A 25,791-nucleotide genomic window follows, 5' to 3' on the forward strand; every position below is an offset into this window, starting at 1 on the left:
CTTGCATCATCATACTAATAATGTTCAAAAGACCAGTCTGTCTCAACACCTCCATAGAATCAGATTCACTCAAACAGTATGTCTGGTCTTTAAGACCCATTAGTAGGCCTGTGTCCAAATCAGTGGTGGGTTTCAAATTTTTTTAGAACCTCTTCTGTAGGTGTGGCCTGCTTTGTGGGAGTGGCTTGCTGGCCATGTGACTGGGTGGGAGTGGCTTGCCGGTCATGTGACTGGGTGGGAGTGGCTTGCCGGTCATGTGACTGGGTGGGCATGGCCAACTTGTAAAATGTGGTGAAACTCACTTAACAACGCTCTTGCTTAGCAACCAAAATGTTGGCTCAGAAACTCTGGCATTTGAAGCACATAAGTCTTAAAGCTGCCAAGTTACAAGACCCTTGCACCCCTAACTCTTTAGAAAAAAAAAACCCAAGGGTGTTCAAACTTGACAGCTTTAAAACTCATGGACTTCAACTCCCAGAATTCCTCCTGGGTACTTGAGAGACCGCCTGCTGCCAATTACCTCCCAAAGACCCATTAGATCACACAGGGTCGGCCTCCTCCGGGTGCCGTCCACCAGCCAATGCCATCTGGCTACCACCCGGGGGAGGGCCTTCTCTGTGGCAGCTCCGGCCCTTTGGAACGAACTCCCCCCAGAGATTCGGACCCTCACCTCTCTCCAGGCCTTCCGGAAAGCCTGGGGTTGATGAGTTCCCCTCCCCTCTCGACCTGTGGGGCTGTGTGATTCTTGGTTATTTTAATTACTTGTATTATGTTCTATGTTCCCTTTCCCTCCTTGAGTTGTTCGCCGCCCTGAGTCCCTCCCAGAAAAGGGCGGCATACAAATAAAATAAATCCAAAAATAAATCCAAATCCAATCCTCCAGTCATGTTGGCTCAGGAACTCTGGCATTGAAGCATGCAAGTCTTAAAGCTGTCAAGTTACAAGACCCTTGCACCCCTAACCCTTTAGGGGGGGAAAATCCAAGGGTGTTCAAACTTGACAGCTTTAAGACTTGTGGACTTCAACTCCCAGAATTCCTCCTCTCGCTCTTCATCTTGATGATGTGCGGACGGGTGGTGGTGGGGAGCTGGAACCGGTTCTAAACGGCACTGTAGATTTGTGGAACCTCTTCTATGGAAGAGGTTAGAACTGGCAGGAACCCACCCCCTGGTCCAAATGCACTGTTTTTGCCTTTTTTCTGTGCCAGTTTCTTTTCTTTATAAAAAAAAAATATTTTCTTATTCCACAAATAAGTAAAACTGTTAGTCATTCATGTATCAGTTCATCTTTTTAGATTGCCATGATGTTCTTCCTGCTGAAGCTCAGGGTAACATTTTGATCTCACAAATGTTCTGAGTTTAAACAAGAGAGAACAAGTTTCAATTGGAAACCTGAGCAGGATCGTCACCTGGACAGTCCTGGCAGGGAAAGAAGTCGGTTGCCCTAGAATGAAAGACCCCTGGATTTTGAATTAGGATTCTCCATTGAGCCATCTTGCCCTAATCAAGGGCAGTTGGAGCGTTACTGAAAGCTTTCCCATGTCTTAGAAGGTAACTTTTTTCCTTTCATTTTTCCTGAGGCTGGCTGCTGTGATGGAGAGGCATGTTTCTCCTAATGACTCACCTCAGCTCTCCTGCCAGGGAGCAGCATCGGCGAGTTTTCTCAAGGACAAAAGGGTTTTTTTTTTTAAAGAGAACAATATCAAGCATCAAACTGTAAAAGCAAATTTGTTCATTTATCCCATGTACTTTCTCTTTTGCTACAACTTTGGAAAGCAGAATTTGCTTTGCTTAGAGGCAAATAATGCCAAACTCCCGAATAACATTAGGTAAAAAATTGTTTTGATGCAGAGTTACCAGATCTTGTTTCCCAAAAAACAAATATACACACAAATCATTGGATATTTCCACGCGTAGAACTCACATTGATGAGGGTGAAGATCTGTTACTGCACTCAACTCCAAAACTATTCTGTATTGATTATTATTTCCACCCACACCACGCAAGTTCAAATTCATCCTCCAATTTTTTTAAAGAGGTTCTCAAATAAAAAAAAATCCTCAGCTGTTTATTCTTCAGGTTAGCTCTGACCTTGGAATGGTCTTCCATTTTAAGTTTGCAGCTAGATTTCTGTAAGGAAAGCTGCGTAGAAGGGTATTTAAAAACCATCCCAGATTTTCCAGGAGAGAATGGGATGAGATGGAATAATTCAGCACCTCTGGGTCATGGTTCTTCACAAGAAATATCATTATAGAGTTCCTATAGTGGGTTCCACCACAAAACCGCGGTAGACTAAAGCGCGCTCGCCGAAAGAGCGTACGTGACGTCATCACAGCGCGACGAAAACAGCACGCTGTGAGCGGTAAATTTAAAATTAACGCATAAATCTAAACCTAACCCCCCCCAAACCTAACCCTAAACCTAACCCTAAGCCTAACCCTTAACCTAACCCTAAACCTAACCCTAAACCTAACGCTAACCCTTAACCTAACCCTAATGCTTAACGTAACCCTAAACCTAACCCTAACCCTTAACCTAACCCTAACCCTAAACCTAACCCTTACTTTTATGTGAATCGGCATGCTTTAATTTTATTTTAATTTTAATTTAATTTATTTTTAATTTTATTTGTCGCGCTGCTGATGACGTCAGGTACGCGCTTTAATCAGGCGCGCTTTAGGGGACCGCAGTTTTGTCGTGCCACGCCTATAGTGCAATCCAGGATATGATGGTGCATCTTTGTGGTCTGCTTATTACGTTATATCATGTGAACCCCAGAAAATTGGGCTGAGAAGCCCATGGTTTAGTTAAACTGCAACCAGACACTGCCAGAATGCTAGGATTTAGTTGAGCCAATGGGAATTTCAACAGTATTTGCCCTCATTTTGCCTACATTTTGGCAGGGAAAAGAGAAAACACAGGAGAGGATGTGGGCTTGGCAAACTCAAGGATTCAGACAGGAAAGGCACGGAACAAAAAGTACCTTCAAAAGATAGAAAATGACGGCAATTTCTTGGAAACCACCGAGAGAAGCAAAATGTTGTACCAGGAAGGAAGAGGAGAAGAAATACTAAGCGAGATCCAACCCAAGTTTTTTTAAAAAATTCTGTTTCATGTGAAAGAATCAGAGAAATGACAAAGTGAGCAAGTGTGGAAGGATAGAACTACCTGAGAACCATGTAAAATGGGTTCCACCACAAAACCGCGGTAGACAAAAGCGCGGTCGACGAAAGCGCGTATGTGACGTCATCACAGCGCGACGAAAAAGATCGAAAAATGTAAAAATAAAGCGAAAACCTTACCCTAACCCCCCCAAACCTAACCCTAAACCTAACATGGGGTTGCCCTTGAAGTGCATCCGGCGACTACAGCTAGTCCAGAATGCAGCCGCGCGAGTGATAGTGGGCGCACCGCGGTTCGCCCACGTTACACCCGTCCTCCGCGAGCTGCACTGGCTACCTGTTGGTCTCCGGGTGCGCTTCAGGGTACTGATGACCACCTTTAAAGCACTCCATGGTAGTGGATCTGGGTACTTGAGAGACCGCCTTCTGCCGATCACCTCCCTACGACCAATTAGATCGCACAGACTGGGCCTCCTCCGAATCCCATCTGCCAGTAAATGCCGACTGGCGACTACACGGAGGAGGGCCTTTTCTGTTGCAGCTCCGACCCTGTGGAACGATCTCCCCGTTGAGATCCGTACCCTCACCACCATCCAGACCTTCCGCGCAGCCCTCAAGATCTGGCTCTCCCAGCAGGCCTGGGGATAGGTTCCCAATTCACCCGCCCGAGTGTTTGATTGCTGAACGAAAGTTGTGTTTTTACTATTTTTCTTTGTTCACATTTTGTTTTGTTTTTTTGACATTGCACCCCCCTCCCTTGTGGTTGTAAGCCGCCCTGAGTCCCCTCAGGGAAAAGGGCGGCCTATAAATCCCAATAAACTCAATTAAAACTCAACTCAATTAACCCTAAACCTAACCCTTAACCTAACGAAAAACCTAACGCTAACCCTTAACCTAACGCTAAGCGTAACGCTAACACTCTAAACCTAACCCTAACCCTTAACCTAACCCTAACCCTAACCCTTACCTTTATGTGAATCAGCTTGCTGTAATTTAATTTTTATTTCAATTTTTCGATCTTTTTCGTCGCGCTGTGAGCCTGTGATGACGTCACATACGCGCTTTCGTCGACCGCGCTTTTGTGGAACGCGGTTTTGACGGGTCACGGTAAAATGGTGTTATAAACTAAGGCTAATTTTGAAATCAGCAGAGGCTTGTAAGCCACTGGCAGCTTTTTGGTCAGAGTGGAGCAAAAATTACTTAAATCGTAATTTAATGAATGAGCAGAAATTCCACAGGTAGAATTTGTTGAAGATTAATGACGAGTCGAAACAGGCATTTTAAGAGATCCCAACTTTTTGCTACTAGTTTCTCCCACTCTTAACTTTTTATCGAATAATTATTTACCTCAATAATATTCATTCACTTCTTTTCCAAATGTTACCTATACTTAAAAAAGATGCGAACCTTTTAGAATGGCAGAAGGGTATCAACAAATTTGTGTGGGCAGGAAAGAAGCCGAGGGTAAAGATGAAAATAATGCAAGATGTACGTGAGAGAGGAGGATTGAAACTTCCTAATTTAAAACTATATTATGATGCAGTGGCTTTATCTGTAATTAGTGATTGGACTCATTTAACCAATGATAGAATATTGAATATTGAGGGACACGATCTGGTATTTGGCTGGCATGCTTACCTGTTATTCAACAAAAAATTGGATAAGAATTTTAAAAGTCATATTTTAAGAAATGCTTTACTGCGGGTTTGGAAGAAATACCAATATAAATTAAATGACAAGATACCCATGTGGGCAATTCCTAGACACGCAATTGAAAATATGAATATAGCACAAAAACAGGACAGAATTACTTACAGACAGCTTCTTACCTCGGAAAGGGGGGTATTACAATTAAAATCTTTAGAGGTATTAAAAGAGGAGAAGGTAGTTCAAACATAGTTCCAGTATGGGCAATTACAGGCTAGGTGGAAAATAGATCAAAAAATTGGTTTTATCCAAGTTGAGGATAACTTGTTTAAACAAATAAGAGATCAAAGCTTAATGCATATAAAGAGGATATATAATGTATTAATACAGATGGATTCGGAAACAGAATTAGTTAAAGATTGTATGATAAAATGGGCTCAAAATATTGAAGAACCAATAATGTTGGATACATGGGAAAGAATCTGGGTAAGAAATGTGAAATTTACACAAGCTCAAAATCTGAGAGAATAATATTCATTCACAAGAAGCCATCTCCTCATGAGTTATTGGCGTTATGATGAAACAGCCTTTTGAGCTGTTTGCCTTCACCTCCCTCTGTAAGGAAGAAGCCAAAGGATTATGTCACCCAGGATGAAAAACAGAGGAAGTTTGCAGCTACAATAGTTACTTCATAATATACAAAGAAAGGAAAGGAAATCCTGCCTTATTTGTTGAAAGTTATTTCTCAATTCAATAATTGCATTTATTCATCACTGATTCTTCAGTCTTTTGAACAAACTTCTCATAAAAGGATTGATTGGGGGATTAGGAAGAAGAGCTGAATACCTTTTTTTGGCTCATTCTAATCAATACATGTGAAAAGCTACCTCTGCTGGTCCAGATGGCTTCTTACCATTCCCTCTTGATGAGCGTGACCCGTCAAAACCACGGTCCACTAAAGCACGCCTGATTAAAGCGCCTACCTGACGTCATCAGCAGCGCGACAAATAAAATTAAAAATAAATAAAATTAAAATTAAAATAAAATTAAAGCAAGCCGATTCACATAAAGGTAAGGGTTAGGGTTAGGGTTAGGTTAAGGGTTAGGGTTAGGTTTAGGGTTAGATTAAGGGTTAGCGTTAGGTTTAGCGTTAGGTTAAGGGTTAGGTTTAGGGTTAGGTTAAGGGTTAGGCTTAGGGTTAGGTTTGGGGTTACGTTTGGGGGGGTTAGGTTTAGATTTACGCATTAATTTTAAGTTTACCGCTCACAGCGTGCTGTTTTCGTCGCGCTGTGATGACGTCACGTACGCGCTTTCGTCGAGCGCGCTTTATTCTACCGCGGTTTTGTGGTGGAACCCTTGATGAGACATGGATGGTGCTTGCATATAGCCACAAATGTTTTGGTCCTTTAATTTGTCAAGAGCTCCTGCAAACTCAACTCCTCTTTGTCTAATTTAGGGCTAGGCTGCAAAAATCAAGAGGACTACAAGAGGGTAGGAAAGAGTTTGTGTTTTCTGTTATCAATGCTATTTTTTATTAGTCCCCTTCATCCTGACAACCAGGATGTTGTTTGAGCCTCAAGATTGTATGGGATGATTCACAATTGCATACAGTAGGGGCGAAGGCAGAAGTGAACGTGCGTAAATAATGTAGTTAAATTCATAATAAGTCTATTGCATTGCACCTACTGCAATGCGCTCTACATGGGGCAGCCTTTGAAGAGTATTCGGAGACTTCAACTCGTCCAGAATGCAGCCGTGCGAGCGATTGTGGGTGCACCCCGGTACACCCACGTTACACCTATCCTCCGCGAGCTGCACTGGCTACCGATCGGTCTCCGGATACGCTTCAAAGTGCTAGTCGTAACTTATAAAGCCCTTCATGGTATTGGACCTGGGTACTTGAGAGACCGCCTGCTGCCAATTACCTCCCAAAGACCCGTCAGATCTCACAGGGTCGGCCTCCTCCGGGTTCCGTCCACCAGCCAATGCCATCTGGCTACTACCCGGGGGAGGGCCTTCTCTGTAGCAGCTCCGGCCCTTTGGAACGAACTCCCCGCGGAGATCCAGAGCCTCACCTCTCTCCAGGCCTTCCGGAAAGCCATCAAAACCTGGCTGTGCCAACAGGCCTGGGGTTGATGAGTTCCCATCCCCTCTCGACTGATATGGCTGTGTGATTTTCGTGTATTTTAATTATGTGTACTGTTGTTTATGTTCCCTTTCCCCCCTGAGTTGTTCGCCGCCCTGAGTCCCTCCTGGAGAAGGGCGGCATACAAATAAATCAAATACAAATACAAATAATAAGATTGGTTTTCACGGGAATTAATTTGTAGTGAAATTGACACTCGTGGAGATCTCTGTTTAAGACTGAGACATACATACGTTCAATTTCTTTTAAATAGCTATGTTATCATTTCACTTGGATAAATCTCAAGATTTTTTTAAAAAAAATAAAGACATGTTTTTGGATATGTAATTAAGATCAAACTGGAAAATAAATACTGTATTTTAAGAACATTACGTGTTTTTCCTAGTTGTTTATAATAATGTACAATTTTCCTAAATGTTGCCTTCCAAGTGTTTTAAATGAACCAATCGCATTACCAAGTCAATTTAGCCATACGTGTTGTATATAAAGATGATGGGAATCATAGCCCAAAGCTTATGAAAAACTATTGTATTGCAATATATCCGAGCCGAGGTGGCGCAGTGGTTAGAGTGCAGTACTTCAGGCCACTTCAGCTGACTGCTATCTGCAGTTCGGCGGTTCAAATCTCACCGGCTCAAAGGTTGACTCAGCCTTCCATCCTTCCGAGGTGGGTGAAATGAGGACCCAGACTGTGGGGGCGATATGCTGACTCTGTAAACCGCTTAGAGAGGGCTGAAAGCCCTATGAAGCGGTATATAAGTCTAACTGCTATTGCTATTGCTATATCCGAAATCCTCATTAGGATATTAACCGATGTCATAAACCGGGTGTCAGCAACTCACAGCTCCAGAGCCGCATGTGACTCTTTGACGGCTCCCTGCCGACCGGATCATGCAATTGAGAGAGAGAGAAGGGGGAGAGAGGGAGAGGAGAGAGAAACAAGAGAGAGCTGGAGGAAGAGAATGAGAGAGAGGGGAACAAATTATAGAGAAGGGGAAAGAAAAGAAAGAAGAAAGAAAGAAAGAAAGAAAGAAAGAAAGAAAGAAAGAAAGAAAGAAAGAAAGAAAGAAAGAAAGAAAGAAGGAAGAAAGAGTGGGGGAGAGAGAGAGAGAGAGATCCCCATTTCCCACACTGGGAGCCAGAAAATCGGGGTAGGCGTGGCTGGGCAGGTCATGTGACTGGGTGTGAGTGACATTGAGTTAGCCACGCCCACCACAGGTTTTGCGGCTCCCGGTGTTTTCTGTGGAAAATGGGTCCAAATGGCTTTTTGAGTGTTTAAGGTTGCAGAGCCTTGTCATAAACTAACAGGAGGCCTCAAAATGCACCAGAGATCTTTCACTTTTAGTTCTATTACATCAGTCATGCCTGGTGTGTAATCTAGGCATCCTACATTCATGACTCCTCTGCAGATGCAGCCATGGCTCTATGGGCTACGGGTGGCAGTTGTATCCATTCCTTGATCAGGAATCCCTACTCCAGTCACTCAAATCCAGATTATCTCATATCTGGATTACTACAAGTGCTCTACACAGGGTTTCCCCTGAGGACCACTCAGAATCTACAGCTGGTCAGGAATGCAGCACTAAGGGTAGTTATGTATAGACTTCAATACTATATAGTGTACTGTACTACACTACATTACTGTCAGCGTTCCAAGTATCATGTAGAATTAAATCAGAGTCCAAGGCAAAACGATCCTTAAAGTTCCAATTTAATAAAGCAGACATCTTAGCACATCTATGTTAATCCCAATTCTGGAAATTACATCACAATTCCACCCAGCTAAAAGTTCATGATCTTGTTCCCCACACCCACAATCCATCACATGGTCCAATCTTCTTCTTCCACGCTGGCGTCTCCACCCAGTTGCTTCCGGTCAGGTGTAAAAGTGCGGAGACAAAAGATGACCTTGGTCTTCTAGAAAAGAATAATAGCAATACATTCCACCATCCTACTCCTGTCTATTCCCCCCTCCCATCAACTATACTAATGAAACAGCATAATGAAATAAGCGAAAGTGTGGCGGGCCAAAATTCTAAAAGGAATATAATTGCACTCCTGACAATTACACTATACTATATTAGTGGGTTTCCAGGTGCAATTAAAGATTCTGGTTATTAGCTTCAAAGTCCTTCATAGCACAAGGCCTACTTACCTGGTTAGGCACCAAGCTAGAACCGAGGAGGCTGTGAGTTCTAGTCCTGCCTTTAGCATGAAAGCCGGTGGGGTGACTTTGAGTCAGTCACTCTCTCCTTTAAGCCCAACTCACCTTACAGGGTTATTATTGTGAGGAAAATAAGAGGAAGGTGTGTTGGATATGTTTGCCGCCTTGAGTTAGTTGTAAAACTAATACAGGTGGGATATAAATAAAATAAACACTCTGGGATTGTCAATAGCCAATTATGGTATCTCTATCCATCTGAAGAAGGAAATCTGTCAGGATAGGTGTCCCTTGGGTCCTATTTCTCATGCAATGTCATCTTACAGGAGGGCCAGGGAATATGCCTTCTTTGTCACTGCATATGCCCTGTGGAGTGCTATTTCCTCCAAAATTTGGATGTCCCCCAACCATGTATATTTCTCTTTTGTAAGATCTTGAAAAACTGGTCGTCTCAATTACTGCATTGCCTCTGGTGTTCTTTATTATATTGTGATTGCTTTTGGTGTGGTTATTGTTTTGATGCTACTCTTCCCTGTATCATTTGAAATTATTGTTCCCTGCCCTGAGTTGATTTGGGATGGGAGTTATAGAATGGCTTATTCGTTAGGCATGAAGTTGGGAAAAATTCATCTTCGGATGTGTTGAGACTTGCGTAAATCATCAGAACTCACATCTATGTTCAGAAATATGGCAGAATAGATGCATTCATTACAAATGTGAGCGTTCCCATGATTGGATAAATAAATAATTCGTGGCACGACAAAACCGCGCTCGACTAAAGCGCGCCCGATTAAACCGCGTCGCTGACGTCAACAGGGTGACAACAGCGAGCGCGGAGAAAGAAGGGCGCTTTAAATAGCGCTTTGAAAGCAAGCCGATTCAACTTAAGGTAAGGGTTAGGGTTAGGGTAAGGGTTAGGGTTACGGTTAGGGTTAGGGTTAGGTTTAGGGTTAGGTTAAGGGTTCGGTTTAGGGTTAGGTTAAGGGTTAGGTTTAGGGTTAGGTTAAGGGTTAGGTTAAGGGTTAGGATTAGGTTTAGGGTTAGGTTAAGGGTTAGGTTAAGGGTTAGGATTAGGTTTAGGGTTAGGTTAAGGGTTAGGTTTAGGGTTAGGTTAAGGGTTAGGTTTAGGATTAGGTTTAGGGGGGTTAGGTTTAGGTTTAGGGGTTAATTTTAGGTTTAGCGTTTACAGCGTGCTTCTGTCTCCGCGCTGTTGTCGCCCTGTTGATGACGTCAGCTACGCGGTTTCGTCGAGCGCCCTTTAGTCGAACGCGGTTTTGTGGTGGAACCAAATAATTACATGTCTAGAGAAGTAACATTTTACATCTGAGGCAATTTTCAGCTGCAGGCACACACGGCACTTCTAGAAAAATCTGATTGTGTAAGACCTGCAGGCATAAATACAATATCCATAAATTGTAATAGAAATGATTTGAGAACTTCATACTATTAAAGAAAACCCTTTTTAGGCAGCATTCTGTTGAGGAACCCTTGCACGTTAGTAGAATTCCCAGGTTACAGAGCGTTCCAGCGTGCCCTGAATTTTCACAGATTCAAAGTATAGCATATATGTTTTATTAATGTACTTTGACTCACCACTGCCAGCTTGTAGCCATTCTTCTTCTCTTAAGTCTGTCTCCATGCCCATGAGCATTGAAGCTAAGTGTCAATTTATCCCCATTCATGAGATTGCTCTTGTACATGATTGCTTATTCAAGAAGAAATATACAGTCATGCATTTCCATTCTTACCAGGGCATAGACAGAAAATATATATATATATTAATTATTTCATTCTCTTTTTTTGTCTGTCTCTGATAGTTCAAAAGAATGCTGAACCGTGAATTAACCCACCTCTCTGAAATGAGCCGTTCTGGAAACCAGGTGTCTGAGTACATTTCCAGTACCTTCTTAGGTGAGTGTATGGAAGTGTGTTTTTAACATCATCATAACTCTACTGCACCCAGGGCCGGATTTCCCTATAGGCTAACTAGGCTTCAGCCGAGGGCCTCAAGATCAAGAGGGGCCTACATTCAAATTGTTAGCAAAATTAAAATTACACTATTCTAAAAACGGAACACTAAAACACTGAACCGAAAATAAGGAGAAATTCTACGCAGATGACTAATAAACAAACATAAAAATGTATTGGTTAAGACAGTTCCAGCGCCGCGGCAGTTGGGGAGCCCGCCCACATTCCTGGCACTGGCGGTCGGGCGAGAGGCGCGGCCGCTCCCACTAGCCACCCCGTCGACGCGGAGCCCACCAGCAGCCAGGCAGGTGAGGGCGAGGGGGCCGAGCCGAGCAGCTGAGCGCAGCAGGGGAGGCGGCTGGCCTCGCTGCCTTTGCCGCAGAGCAGAGCCGCCCTTGGTCGGGAGGCCAGCTATATATATTGATATATATTGATATATGTCACAGTAATGATGTATTTTATTGTCTCTCATGCAATTTACAAACTTAAAAATGGGAGGTGAAAGGGCCTCATAAGTGGAATAGCCTAGGGCCTCTTTTCATCTAAATCCGGCCCTGACTGCATCTATAACCCATGTACATTCTTTTTAAAAACATTGTGCAATTGTAGTATCGGTATCTACTCTACATTATTTTTCAATCAAATACAATCAGGCAGTTTGCTAAAAAAAAAAAAAAAAACACATTCTTTTCGGGTTCACAAGTTTTTGTACAAAAAGGCAGAACAAGATATAAAGAACATAACTTAACCTTTTTTCCCATTGCTCAAAGTGATTTATTTATTTATTTATTTATTTATTTGACTTCTATACCGCTTCATAGGGCTTTCAGCCCTCTAAGCGGTTTACAAATTTTTAGCAAATTGAGTCAGCAACTTGCCCCCACAGTCCGGGTCCTCATTTGACCCACCTCGGAAGGATGGAAGGCTGAGTCGACCTTGAGCCGGTGAGATTTGAACCGCTGAGCTGCAGATCACAGTCAGCTAAAGTGGCCTGCAGTACTGCACCCTAACCACTGCGCCACCTCGGCTCTATATAGTTTGACCCTCACAGGTTCGTAAACTATCCCCCAAGAAAAAAAAATTCATATGAATACATAACTTAAATAATAAACCATCAATACCCGATTTTGAAATAACACAAACCTATTTATGAGTAAACCTTCTGGTAAAGATTCTACGAAGATTCAACTTTTTGTTGGATAAATACTTTTTTTTTTTAATCCATTGCACTTAAAAAAATTGTAGCCCAGTTTTTTATCACTAAAGCAAATTCACCCTTCCAAAGCAGGGATGTACTTATGCTCTGGTGCAGTGTTTCTCAACCTTGTCAATTTGAAGATGTCTGGACTTCAACTCCCAGAATTCCCCAGCCAGCATTCACTGTGGAGAAGAGAAGAGAAGAGAGAAATAGAGGAGGGGGAGAGAGAGAGAAAGCGAGACAGAGACCCTAAATAATGCCAGCAATGGAAGAACAAAGTGGGTGTGTCCATCCTTCCCTTACTGGAGCTTCCATCTGAGTTTCTCAAGTATGATTCAAGAATTTGCCAAATACATTTAAGAACAGGGGGATGCAAAAAACCTGTTTTTTTCCACTAAGACAGTGTTTCTCAACCTTGGCAACATATAAGATTTAGTAATTATGTTTTTCTTATTATGCTCCAGATAAATTATCAATGCTAAAGAACTACAGACATTGCCATCAGTGTTTATAACACTAGACCAGTGTTTCTCAACCTTGTCAACTTGAAGATGTCTGGACTTCAACTCCCAGAATTCCCCAGCCAGCATTCGCTGGCTGGGGAATTCTGGGAGTTGAAGTCCAGACATCTTCAAGTTGACAAGGTTGAGAAACACTGTCCTAGGCACTTGACAACTTGCATTTGCACACATCAACATGCTCACCCAGTCAATGTATTCTGGGAGTTGAAGTCCAGACATCTTCAAGTTGACAAGGTTGAGAAACACTGTCCTAGGCACTTGACAACCTGCATTTGCACACATCAACATGCTCACCCAGTCAATGTATTCTGGGAGTTGAAGTCCAGACATCTTCAAGTTGACAAGGTTGAGAAACACTGTCTTAGTGGAAAAAACAGGTTTTCTGCATCCCCCTGTTCTTAAATGTATTTGGCAAATTCTTGAATCATACTTGAGAAACTCAGATGGAAGCTCCAGTAATGGAAGGATGGACACACCCACTTTGTTCTTCCATTGCTGGCATTATTTAGGGTCTCTGTCTTGCTTTCTCTCTCTCTCCCACTCCTCTATTTCTCTCTTCTCCCCAGCGAATGCTGGCTGGGGAATTCTGGGAGTTGAAGTCCAGACATCTTCAAGTTGACAAGGTTGAGAAACACTGGTCTAGTGTTATAAACATTGATGGCAATGTCTGTAGTTCTTTAGCATTGATAATTTATCCGGAGCATAATAAGAAAAACACAATTACTAAATCTTATCTGTTCTTCCACGTCTAACCATGGGTGGTTCTCTGAAACAAATCTGCCTTTCATTCTGGGCTGTTGTTATATTATTTCCTTAGCGTTAAGCCAAAATAAAGGGGGCTTGGTCCCCTACATTGTTTCTTCGTGCATATCCCAAAAGCCCTCCCATCTCAGAAGTCGGGAGGAACAGTTTGGACAAGGACGGAAATATTCACCATGGGAGGAATAAGTGATGGTCCCTAGCCCAAGTGCAGTTTGTCTCCTCGTGACTCATCCTATGCAAATGTGCCTGAGGTTGCGTGTTCCAGTGCACGTCCCATCGAAAGTAATATCATGAGAACAGAGAGCATCTACAGGCAGGTGTGCTTCTGTGTGTGACGCTTTCCGCGCGGTATGTGAAGAAGTGCTGTGGACCAGGAGCACCCCGAGTGATGATGTAGCACGGTTGCCTTGGCAACAGGGAGATTCCCACTCCTCCCTTCGCCAAGCTTAAACGGAGGGTGAAGATTTGGCTTTGTTTGCCCTTATTGATGTCATCCTACAGCCAAATCTTGATTGGCTGGAGTCGTTTGAAAAGAAGAAAAAGCTCACCCAATGGGAAAAAGGAACTGCAAATTGTTACTACAGCAGAGTCCTTCCTCTCCCACTGCTAAAGCAGTGTTGGGGAAGGGATAGATAGCACCAGGCCTATCCATGTGGTGAAGCCCAAACAGACACAGCTCTTCCCCAGCCTCTTCCTATACTGGTGAACACAAGAGATTCTCCTCCAATTTCCAGGAGGAATTAAATTCAAATTCTGCTGCTCTGTGCGGTTCCACCACAAAACCGTGTTCGACTAAAGCGCGCTCGACGAAACCGCATAGCTGACGTCATCACAGCGCGGAGAAAAAAGGACGCTGTAAACGCTAAAGCTAAAATTAACCCCTAAACCTAACCCCCCTAAACCTAATCCTAAACCTAACCCTAAACCTAACCCTTAACCTAACCCTAAACCTAACCCTTAACCTAACGCTAAACCTAATCCTAACCCTTAACCTAACCCTAAACCTAACCCTAAACCTAACCCTAAACCTAACCCTTACCTTAACTTGAATCGGCTTGCTTTCAAAGCGCTATTTAAAGCGCCCTTTTTTTTCCGCGGTCGCTGTTGTCACCCTGCTGATGACGTCAGTGACGTGGTTTAATCGGGTGCGCTTTAGTGGAGCGCGGTTTTGTCGTGCCACGGCTCTGTGCAGGTTCATTTGTACCTGTCTCGGAATGCCAATCACCGGGTATTCGGCAAGAAGAGAGACTGTGCTCATAGGTTTCTCCTTCCCCTTTCAACCTGCTAAGTAAAAGTTTGATAAGATAGCGGAAATATAGAGGCGTTTGGGCACTTGGATAACTCTGACACAACGCTCCCTCCCAAGCACACTTATGGCAATCCTATCAGAATTAGAATAAGAATTAGAATTTTATTATTTGTATGCCGCCCTTCTCCGGGAGGACTCAGGGCAGCGAACAATTCAAGGGGAACATAAAAACAAAATACAAATAATAAAAGTAAACAACAGTCGCACAACCATACATGTCGAGAGGGGAGGGGAACTCATCACCCCCAGGCCTGCCGGCAAAGCCAGGTTTTGACGGCTTTTTGGAAGGCCTGGAGAGAGGTGAGGGTCCGAATCCCTGCGGGGAGTTCATTCCAGAGGGCCGGAGCTGCCACAGAGAAGGCCCTCCCCTGGGTAATAGCCAAGTGGCATTGGTTGGTAGATGGCACCCGGAGGAGGCCAACCCTGTGAGATCTAATGGGTCTGTGGGAGGTAATTGGCAGCAGGCGGTCTCTAGCATCAGTAGGAAATTAAAGGTGGGGCTGGAACTGGCTGGGAATTCTGGAAGCCATTGGAGAAAGGGTGTAGGCATAATGCAAATGTTAGCATCAAAAAAGGGATGGTGGTTCCTTTAAGGTCTCTGCTTAATGTCAGATAAACTGAATCTGCAACACAATTTTTGGTTTCCAACTCATATTTGCTACGTTAATTATGTCCAGGAATTCAGATTCCTGGATTTCACAGTTGGATCATGCCAGGATTTTTCCATTCGGGGACAAACGAGCAATCTGGAAGAGGTTTTCTCTGAAGTAAGCTCCACTCAGATTAGTGGGACTTACCGTCATATAAATGAGCATAAGGATGCTGCCTGCAGCTTCATTCTTGAACATATTTACTTGAGAGCAAGGAGCCGAGGTGGCGCAGTGGTTAGAGTGCTGTACTGCAGGCTCCTTCAGCTGACTGCTAGTTCGGCAGTTCGGCTGTTCAAATTTCACCGGCTCAGGGTTGACTCAGCCTTCCATCCTTCCGAGGTGGGTAAAATGAGGACCCGGATTGTTGTTGGGGGCAATATGCTGACTCTGTAAACCGCTTAGAGAGGGCTGAAAGCCCTATGAAGCGGTATATAAGTCTAACTGCTATTGCTAGTTCAGCGGTTCTAATCTCACCGGCTCAGGGTTGACTCAGCCTTCCATCCTTCCGAGGTGGGTAAAATGAGGACCCAGATTGTTGTTGGGGGCGATATGCTGACTCTGTAAACCGCTTAGAGAGGGCTGAAAGCCCTATGAAGCGGTATATAAGTCTAACTGCTGTTGCTATTGCTATCTTTTCATGACTTACTAACTAACTTACCAGCATTAGACTTACAAAACCTAACAAGGTATAGAATTAGCCTGTCAGGCACTTTTATCCTCTTATGCACAGATCATCGTACTGTATGCACAAATCTAAGCAGATAGTTCCGTGACCCGTCAAAACCACGGTCCACAAAAGCGCACTCGACGAAAGCGCGCATTTGACGTCATCACAGCGCGACGAAAAAAATTAAAAATTGAAATAAAAATAAAATTAAAGCAAGCCGATTCACATAAAGGTAAGGGTTAGGGTTAGGGTTAGGTTAAGGGTTAGGGTTAGGTTTAGAGCGTTAGGGTTACGTTTAGCGTTAGGTTAAGGGTTAGCGTTAGGTTTAGCGTTAGGTTAAGGGTTAGCGTTAGGTTTAGCGTTAGGTTAAGGGTTAGCGTTAGGTTTAGCGTTAGGTTAAGGGTTAGCGTTAGGTTTAGCGTTAGGTTAAGGGTTAGGTTTAGGGTTAGATTTAGGGTTAGGTTAAGGGTTAGGTTTAGGGTTAGGTTTAGCGTTAGGTTTGGGGGGGTTAGGGTAAGGTTTTTGCTTTATTTTTACATTTATCGATCACAGCGCGATGTTTTCGTCGCGCTGTTGATGACGTCACGTACGCGCTTTCGTCAAGCGCGATTTTGTCGTCCGCAGTTTTGTGGTGGAACCGATAGTTCTCCATTCTCCGTAAATATGTGTAAACATTGTGTTTACATAAAAAATGAAATAAGTCCCGCCTTTGTGTGCTGAACCATTCATGATCATCTCAGTATTTGCAGACTCAGAGGCCTTGTCATGTGAGTCTCCTCCCCTAAGGGCTGCAGACTTCCTGAACCAGGCAGGGTAGCTAAGAACTTGAGTCATCTGAAGGAAACTCCTGGGTTTGCCTCCTTGTCCACTGCATTCTCCAGAAATCAGGTCTCGCATTGACGTCAGCGGATGCAAACACCCAGCCCTAAGCAAATGTTGATGCAAACTGCCGCTTCAATGGAGGCCTTGTGTGAGAGCTGGAACATGGGCTGAAAACGGAGGCCAAGTATCGGTTGAACGGGGGCCAGAATTCACCCTCCCCTGCTCCTCCTGAGCAGCTGGTCTGCCAGTGTCAGGCGAGAAGGCAGTGCCAGGCCACAGTGGTGCAAAAGAGATCGTGAAATCCTATTATTGAGCTTAGCTGGTTGACTTCACACACACAGACACACACACACACACACACACACCTTGCCCCATGAGAGATCTTCCCAATACGGAATTGCAGTGGAGAGAGGAGATTTTTACAAAATGAGCAGATGGGGAGGACCCATACCAGCGTAGCTAGCTTGGCCCCATACCTTGGGGCTTTGGAAGTGTTTCTGTGTTGGCAGAAGAAGTTGTGTTTGGTAGGCCAGCCTGAGAACTACTTGGATTTCATTCTTGGCTGTGGCAGCAAAGCGGAACTTGAGTGATTGGTAGGAAATGGCCAGAGTGACTCGTTGTTTGTGGCCGAGGGCTTAGAAGCAAAGCTTGGGTTCCACCACAAAACCGCGTTCGACTAAACCGCGCTCGACGAAAGCGCGTAGCTGACGTCATCAACAGCGCGACAACAGCGCAAAGACAGAAGCACGCTGTAAACGCTAAACCTAAAATTAACCCCTAAACCTAAACCTAACCCCCTAAACCTAATCCTAAACCTAACCCTTAACCTAACCCTAAACCTAACCCTAACCCTTAACCTAACCCTAACCCTAACCCTAACCCTTAACCTAACCCTAAACCTAACTCTAACCCTTAACCTAACCCTAAACCTAACCCTAACCCTAAAGCTAACCCTAAACCTAACCCTAACCCTAAACCTAACCCTAACCCTAACCCTAACCCTAAACCTAATCCTAACCCTTAACCTAACCCTAAACCTAACCCTAACCCTAACCCTAAACCTAACCCTAACCCTAACCCTAAACCTAACCCTTACCTTAAGTTGAATCGGCTTGCTTTCAAAGCGCTATTTAAAGCGCCCTTCTTTCTCCGCGCTCGCTGTTGTCGCCCTGTTGATGACGTCAGCGACGCGGTTTAATCGGGCGCTGCTTAGTCGAGCGCGGTTTTGTCGTGCCACGCAAAGCTTGTTGGTTGAGGTGAGGAAAGGAAAGGAGTCAGAACTCCTAAATCTATCCCCAACTTTTTATTCCGAATTTGCCTCAGCCGTAAAGATACACACGCACAGATGCTCACTTGCCTCAGACTCAGAAGGTACCCCGAGATGATAGAAATCCACAATGCTGAGGAGGCAGGCTATCCTTCCAGGTTCTCAAGCTCCCAGGCAAACCTTTGAATCTGCTTGGTCATTTATGAAAACAGATTCTGAGATTGCAGATGGACTTGAGCTGTTTTGTTGCCACAGGAAAGCTAGTTCTTCCTATAGATCGTCTTCCAGAGTCTGACCACCATCTTAGTCTAAGCAAAGGACGTCCCCCTGTATTTACCAAACATGGTAGAACTCTGGCTCCAGAGTTATCCCAAGCCTTTTCAGGTGAACTTGGGGGGAAGATGGGAATATTGAGGAATCTGTTAAGAGGCAGTATTTGAAAGAGTTTGGCTGCATGGCAGTTAACTTGAATATTCTTTGTTGTCACAATCCTTCTTCCTAGTAACTCAGAACCCAGGACTCTAGAATGGTACCATAGCTTATGCCCTGCTTCCTCCCGGGGTCTGTTGCCCGCCCCTTTTCCACTCTGCCATGAGGCCCCCGTGCCGCTGCTTCTCCCGCAGGTACCATTGGGGCATAGCTCTGCCATGTCATGACGCGACTCCCTCCCAGTTCCCTATCACTCTGCGCCCTCCCCATTTTCTGCCTCCCCTAGGCTCCCCCAGTGTACGCCACCTCCCCCTGGGCAGGCTATCTCCTCCCCCTGCTCCGTACTCCCAGTGGGTGCCACCCACACGTGACTTCTTGCCCTTGGAGACAGTCCTAGAAGAAGGTGGGGGAACAAGGCCCTCCACTCCCGAGGGTGAGTCTCCCCCCCCCCACACAAAACTGCCCCACGTTACGTTTTGAGTCTTCCAGTCTAGAAACCTAAACTGAACAGTTTTCCTTCCATCTTCATAAACCTGGAGTATCTACCGCAGGGGTGGGTTTCAACCGGTTCGCGGCGGTCCCCGCGAACTGGTTGGTCGGCGAACCCGGAAGTAAGTAACTTCCGGGAACGGCGAAGGGCTCACCCGCCCGCCCGCGCTCCTTACCCGGTTTTGACAAGTTCTGCGCTTCCACGCAAGCGCAGGACGCATACAGCGCCTGCGCGATCCTCCAGGAGCAGCTGGAGCATCGCACAGACGCTAGTACGCATGCGTGCGCCGCGCGCGTGCACGAGGACGCCGCCGGCCCCGTTACAACCGAACCGGTTGGAACGGGGCGAGAAACCCACCCCTGATCTACAGGAGACGAGAGTAGACTTAAAAAGAAGTAATTTTGCCATCTCCCTTCAGGGTTGTGATGGAGAGTGAGTAGGATTGTTTTCACTACTACTTTGGCCTAATGTCCCGCATTATATTTCTCCCTTTCTTTCTCTAAAGGACTAATAGCAACTATTCATTTGTCTGGGAAAAGTAAAAGACTGCAATCAGGGAACAGAATTAAGATGATGAATAAATCCTGCTTGACTGGTTTGTTTATTAGAAAAGGGGAATGCGCTGCCTTATTCTGATTCTGAGCACTTTTTTTTATTACATCTTTATTTAAGAGCCAAGGTGGCGCAGTGGTTAAATGCAGCACTGCAGGCTACTGCTAGATCAGCAGGTCAGCGGTTCAAATCTCACCGGCTCAGGGTTGACTCAGCCTTCCATCCTTCCGAGGTGGGTAAAATGAGGACCCAGATTGTTGGGGGCAATATGCTGACTCTCTGTAAACCGCTTAGAGAGGGCTGAAAGCCCTATGAAGCGGTATATAAGTCTACTGCTACATTTATATGTGTATAAACAGAAGTCTTCTAGAAGATGGAATGTACGTTGATATAAGAAAAGAATCTCAGAATAGCACTGTATATAAAAAAACATAAGAACTGGGAAATTACCACTGCTCGTGCAGATCAGCCCCCCTTCCACGCTACAGCTATTGCTGATAATAACCACTTTATTAAAGTAATTAAAAATAAATAAAAATAATTGCTTTAACTGCCTAGTTTATTGGTACTCTCCAGTAGGTCCTTATAAGACACACACAAAATATTTGGATGGTTTTCTGGTCCTTTTGGGGGGTATTGCATAATTGGAACAGCCAGAGCTTATGATGAGGCAGAATTAATAGCAATAGCAGTTAGACGTATATACCGCTTCATAGGGCTTTCAGCCCTCTCTAAGCGGTTTACAGAGTCAGCATATCGCCCCCCACAGTCTGGGTCCTCATTTCACCCACCTCGGAAGGATGGAAGGCTGAGTCAACCCTGAGCCAGTGAGATTAGACCCGCTGAACTGCAGATAACAGTCAGCTGAAGTGGCCTGCAGTACTGCACCCTAACCACTGCGCATTAAATATCTGAATTATAGAAAACGGGAGTCTGCATATACCTCGAAGAACAATCATATCCTGAGGCTATTCAACTCTTAAAATAAAGGGGAGGGGGAAATGTATGAGGGCAACAAAGAAGGGGGGGAATATAAAAAGACAAATAATGTACACAATAAATGCACCTCCCAAGACTCCAATAAGTATTAAGAAGTTTTAGGATGGTATCCAACATTCCCCCTGTACCCTGATTTACTAATGGGAAGTTTAAGCTACCAGGAATTAGGTTAAAATTCATTTTGCTCCATAAATTCTGAGCTTTCGTTCTTGGCATCTTTGAGACAGTAATGAAGCAATGTCATTTGGATGATGGGTGGAATGGAGATAAAATATTTGCGTCACAAATCCTGACTCTTGGTCCAGAGGCTACTTCTCAGGTTCGCCTGGTGCACCAGTTGCGTCCCTACCTGAACCGGGAGGCTCTCACAACAGTCACTCGCGCCCTTGTGACCTCCAGACTGGACTACTGCAACGTGCTCTACATGGGGCAGCCCTTGAAGAGTAGTCGGCGACTTCAGCTTGTCCAGAATGCAGCCGCGCGAGCGATTGTGGGTGCACCTCGGTTCACCCACGTAACACCTATCCTCCGCGAGCTGCACTGGCTGCCTATTGGTCTCCGGATACGCTTCAAGGCGCTAGTCGTCACTTATAAAGCCCTTCATGGTATTGGACCTGGGTACTTGAGAGACCGCCTACTGCCAATTACCTCCACTAGACCAATTACATCCCACAGACTAGGCCTCCTCCGAATTCCATCCGCCGGCCAGTGTCGACTGGCGACTACCCGGAGGAGAGCCTTCTCTGTGGCTGCTCCGACCCTCTGGAACAAGCTCCCCGTGGAGATTGGTACCCTCACCACCCTCCAGGCCTTCCGCATAGCCCTTAAAACCTGGCTGTTCCGATAGGCCTGGGGCTAAAGATTCGCTGCCCCTATCTCGAATGGTATGATTGTTGTGCTTTTAACTATGTATAGTTTTGTGTTCTTGTTAAACTGTTTGTATCCCCCCTTCCCTTTTTGAGTTGTGAGCCGCCCTGAGTCCCCTTAGGGAAAAGGGCGGCATACAAATGAAATAAAACTCTAAACTCTTTCTCAGTTGAGGTGGTTCTCTTCCAGGTTTTTTCCCCCCATTGTCATTTCTCTCTCCGATGCAGTTTTTTTTTCCATCCACAGACAAGCAGAATGATGTGGAGATCCCATCCCCAACACAGAAAGAGCGGGAGAAGAAGAAGCGGCAGCAACCCATGTGCCAGATCAGTGGGGTCAAGAAACTCACGCACAGTTCCAGCCTGACCAATTCCAGCATTCCCCGCTTTGGGGTGAAAACAGATCAAGAAGAGCTGCTCAGTAAGGTGAGCATGTAGCATGATAAAAAAAAAGAGGGGAGGGGAGCGAGTGAAGGAAGACTGTGCCCATCTTTGCAAAGGATGCGTGGCACGACAAAACCGCGGACCACTAAAGCGCGCCCGATTAAAGCGCGTACCTGACGTTATCAGCAGCGCGACAAATACGACCGCGGAGATTTTAAAAAGCACTTTTAAAGCAAGCCGATTCACGTAAAGGTTAGGGTTAGGGTTAGGTTTAGGTTTAGGTTTAGGGTTACATTAAGCGTTAGGGTTAGGTTTAGGGTTAGGTTAAGGTTTAGCGTTAGGTTTAGGGTTAGGTTTAGGGTTAGGGTTAGGTTTAGGGTTAGGTTTAGGGTTAGGTTTAGGGTTAGGTTTGGGGGGGTTAGGGTAAGGTTTTCGCGTTAATTTTAAGTTTACCGCTCACAGCGTGATGTTTTCGTCACGCTGTGAGGACGTCAGGTACGCGCTTTTGTCGAGCGCGCTTTAGTCTACCGCGGTTTTGTGGTGGAACCGACGGATGATTTGGAAATTGTGGCTGGTGCTTCTAACAGTCTCTAGAACTCTGAGAAAAGTGCCAGCCTTAATACATTTTATTTAGGTTGATTTCCAGAGGCAACTTCTGCCTTTGACGAGATGCAAAAGTATTTTCATCTCAGATTGTTTTGTCTGTAAGGCAGCATTCCCCCCCCCCAAAAAAACAGGATATTGAACTGGTTCGCTAGCGAGTCACTTCCTCATAATTTTAGCACATTTGACAAAAAGATTTAACTATCACCGAGTTTAGTGTATTCCTGTTTCATTTGGATTGAAACCTTCTGCATATTTCTCCAACACAAGATATTTGTTTTTTTATTTATTTGTTTATTTATTTGTGGGCCATCCTAAACAAATTACCTGAGCTATTTTACAACAAAGAAACGAAAGAAAGAAAGAAAGAAAGAAAGAAAGAAAGAAAGAAAGAAAGAAAGAAAGAACCATGACTGGAGAAAAATAAACAATACAAACACTTGTGTGCAGAAAAATGAATACAGAATTAAGTGCTCATAACCAGCAAAGTTTGATAACATGTAAACCGTTTTTAAGTTTTTGCTAAAGAAGATGCCATTTATTTATTTAAAACATTTATATAGAGTTGAATGTCTTATCAGTCACCCAAGCCATGGTTGTCCCAAATGTGTTTTTTTTCAAGAGGCAACTGGGCTTTCTTGTTTTTCTTTGGAGACATTTAGCTTCTCAACCAATAAGCTTCTTCACCTCTGACTGGATGGTGGGAATTTATATTCCTTGCAGAGAGCTGGTCCTTTGCATTCGACTACAGCAGTGGTTCCCAAACTTGGCAACTTTAAGACTTGTGGACTTCAACTCCCAGAATTCTCTGCTGGATGGAGAATTCTGGGAGTTGAAGTCCACAAGTCTTAAAGTTGCCAAGTTTGGGAACCACTGGACTACAGGAACCATTTGCGGTTCAGTTTGAGTTGCAAAAAAACACAGACTCTTCCCCAACAGCCTGCCCCTGGGACACAGGTCAGAAAACATCCTGCAGAAAGCACAGCTCCGCAACATAGTCCTTTTAGCAGTTCCAAGAAGGTTCCATCCCCATTTAGCAATAGCAATAGCGGTTAGACTTATATACCGCTTCATAGGGCTTTCAGCCCTCTCTAAGCGGTTTACAGAGTCAGCATATTGCCCTCAACAACAATCCGGGTCCTCATTTTACCCACCTCGGAAGGATGGAAGGCTGAGTCAACCTTGAGCCGGTGAGATTTGAACAGCCGAACTGCAGATAACAGTCAGCTGAAGTAGCCTGCAGTGCTGCACTCTAACCACTACGCCACCTCGGCTTCCTAAAGTGACCCTGAGGACACAGGACAAACCACCAAGTGGTCTCAGTGACTCTCTAAAAATAATGCAAATGACCAGCTGTCTGCAAGGAATATAAATCAACACAATACTCACTTGTTATCCTGGAATGATTGTAAAAGACCAGTTCAAAAATAACTTTCTTGGCTTAATAAATCATAATTCATTAAACAAGTAACAATCCCTTCCATTCTTGTCTTTGTTCTTTCAGTCCCAGTCAGTTCGCTGTAACTGCTAATGACATCCAAAACTGCGAATATTATCAGAATTCTAAACCGAGTGCAGGGTGAGCAAAAGAGTATAGGCTTGAAATTTGCAATCCAGAAATATTATGCATGAACAAGGGAAAACACCTCTTTCCAGAAATGTGGAGTCTTTATAACTGCTTCACTGATTTCCACTAAATGTCCTCTTTAAAAAAACTGATCAATACTGTCACGTGGCAAGTCAATAGGATTATTAGGCTGCCAGCTAGCTTTTAGCTTTAGGTAAACTAATTTGGAATGGTGCAGAATCTCCTGCCTCCAAGGTCCTTCCATCCCTATTATTAGCAGTAGCAATAGCAGTTAGACTTATATACCACTTCATAGGGCTTTCAGCCCTCTCTAAGAGGTTTACAGAGTCAGCATATCGTCCCCAACAATCCGGGTCCTCATTTCACCCAGCTCGGAAGGATGGAAGGCTGAGTCAACCTTGAGCCGGTGAGATTAGAACCGCTGAACTGCAGATAACAGTCAGCTGAAGTGGCCTGCAGTACTGCACCCCAACCACTGCGCCACCTCGGCTCTTCTTATTCTATGTTTTAATTATATTTTCATATTCCTATAGATATAGTTCATATCTAATTAGTTACATCATTAGATAATACCTATTTAGATTCACCCCAATTATTTTTGCAATATTAAATACAAAAATAAAGATAGACTGCCACATAGCAATCAGTTTTATTCAAAGAAATTGCATTTTATGAATTGAATCAAACAATTTTGAATTACCCTTGGTCTTTTCTCTGTATTTCCATAGTGTACAAGTCTTCGTTTTTCTTATTTTACTCTGTTTGTACTAGCAAATTATGCCTCATTTCTTGTAGGCTACATCAGTATTGATTTCCGGTGACCACACTCAGATAACCAAACCTTGTATTATTGAGAAAAAGCATTATAAGTTGAATGAAATTACTTTGTTCCTTTTTCTATACAAATGAGTAATTAAACCAGGAAATCCTTGCTTGGTTCCTCATGTTCTCCAAGCCAAGAAACTGGTTGATACTCTCTAAGCTAACCAAAATATGAAGCTAACATTTATTTTTAGCTTAATGTCTGGACTTGTTCGGAAAAGATTTGTATTTCTTAATGTATGCATTATTTGTATTCTGGAATATATCTGAAATGTTTTAAACTGTAGACTTAGCTTTCCATCTTTCACAAAAAAGGAGATGAAACAATTGTTCATTCATATCTCATTTTATTAAGCTGAGAATTGATTCCTCAAATGTAATCCAGGAAAATAAGCAAGACAGAACTTGTTAACTAAAGGAACTTTTTGAATAAGGTCCATCTGGTGCAGAACAGACATGTGCTACAATTATAAAGAATAAATAATTTTTAGAAAAGCATTTGCTGTTTAGGTGGTAATGCACTGCTTCATAATCAAAGGTTATCAGAAAAGTGTGTTCCATTGAGAGAAATAGAGATAGATGACAATATTATGCAATCTAGGTTTTTATTTGCTTCAGAAAAAAATTCTTGTTTTGTTTTTGAGCCCAGGGAATATTTTAGAAAATCGTGGTGGAACTGGACTATTTATGATCCTTTTATCTCAGCATTTGAGATCAGTGAAAATAAAAGAAACATTGCCTGGTTTTGGGTCCAGATGTTTAGGCCGAACTTAATGAGAATTCACACTAGATGACATTTTTAAGTGCTATATAGACTTT

At 43.9% G+C, this 25,791-nt stretch overlaps 1 protein-coding gene across 2 annotated transcripts in view; it reads left to right on the forward strand.

The window, feature by feature from the left end:
• Positions 1–25,791, forward strand: part of PDE4A (phosphodiesterase 4A) — a 418,774-nt gene that overhangs the window by 377,069 nt on the left and 15,914 nt on the right. For both annotated transcript variants that reach the window (XM_087710963.1, XM_087710964.1), the window contains exons 7-8: positions 10,893–10,986; positions 21,823–22,001. In XM_087710963.1, the coding sequence (XP_087567089.1) occupies positions 10,893–10,986; positions 21,823–22,001 (273 nt within the window). The remainder of the gene's footprint in view (positions 1–10,892; positions 10,987–21,822; positions 22,002–25,791) is intronic.

Source organism: Thamnophis sirtalis, unplaced genomic scaffold (genome assembly GCF_051295495.1).
Source record: "Thamnophis sirtalis isolate CommonGarterSnake01/CBP01778 unplaced genomic scaffold, rThaSir2_p1.2 scaffold_3, whole genome shotgun sequence".
Taxonomy (NCBI): Eukaryota; Metazoa; Chordata; class Lepidosauria; order Squamata; family Natricidae; genus Thamnophis; species Thamnophis sirtalis.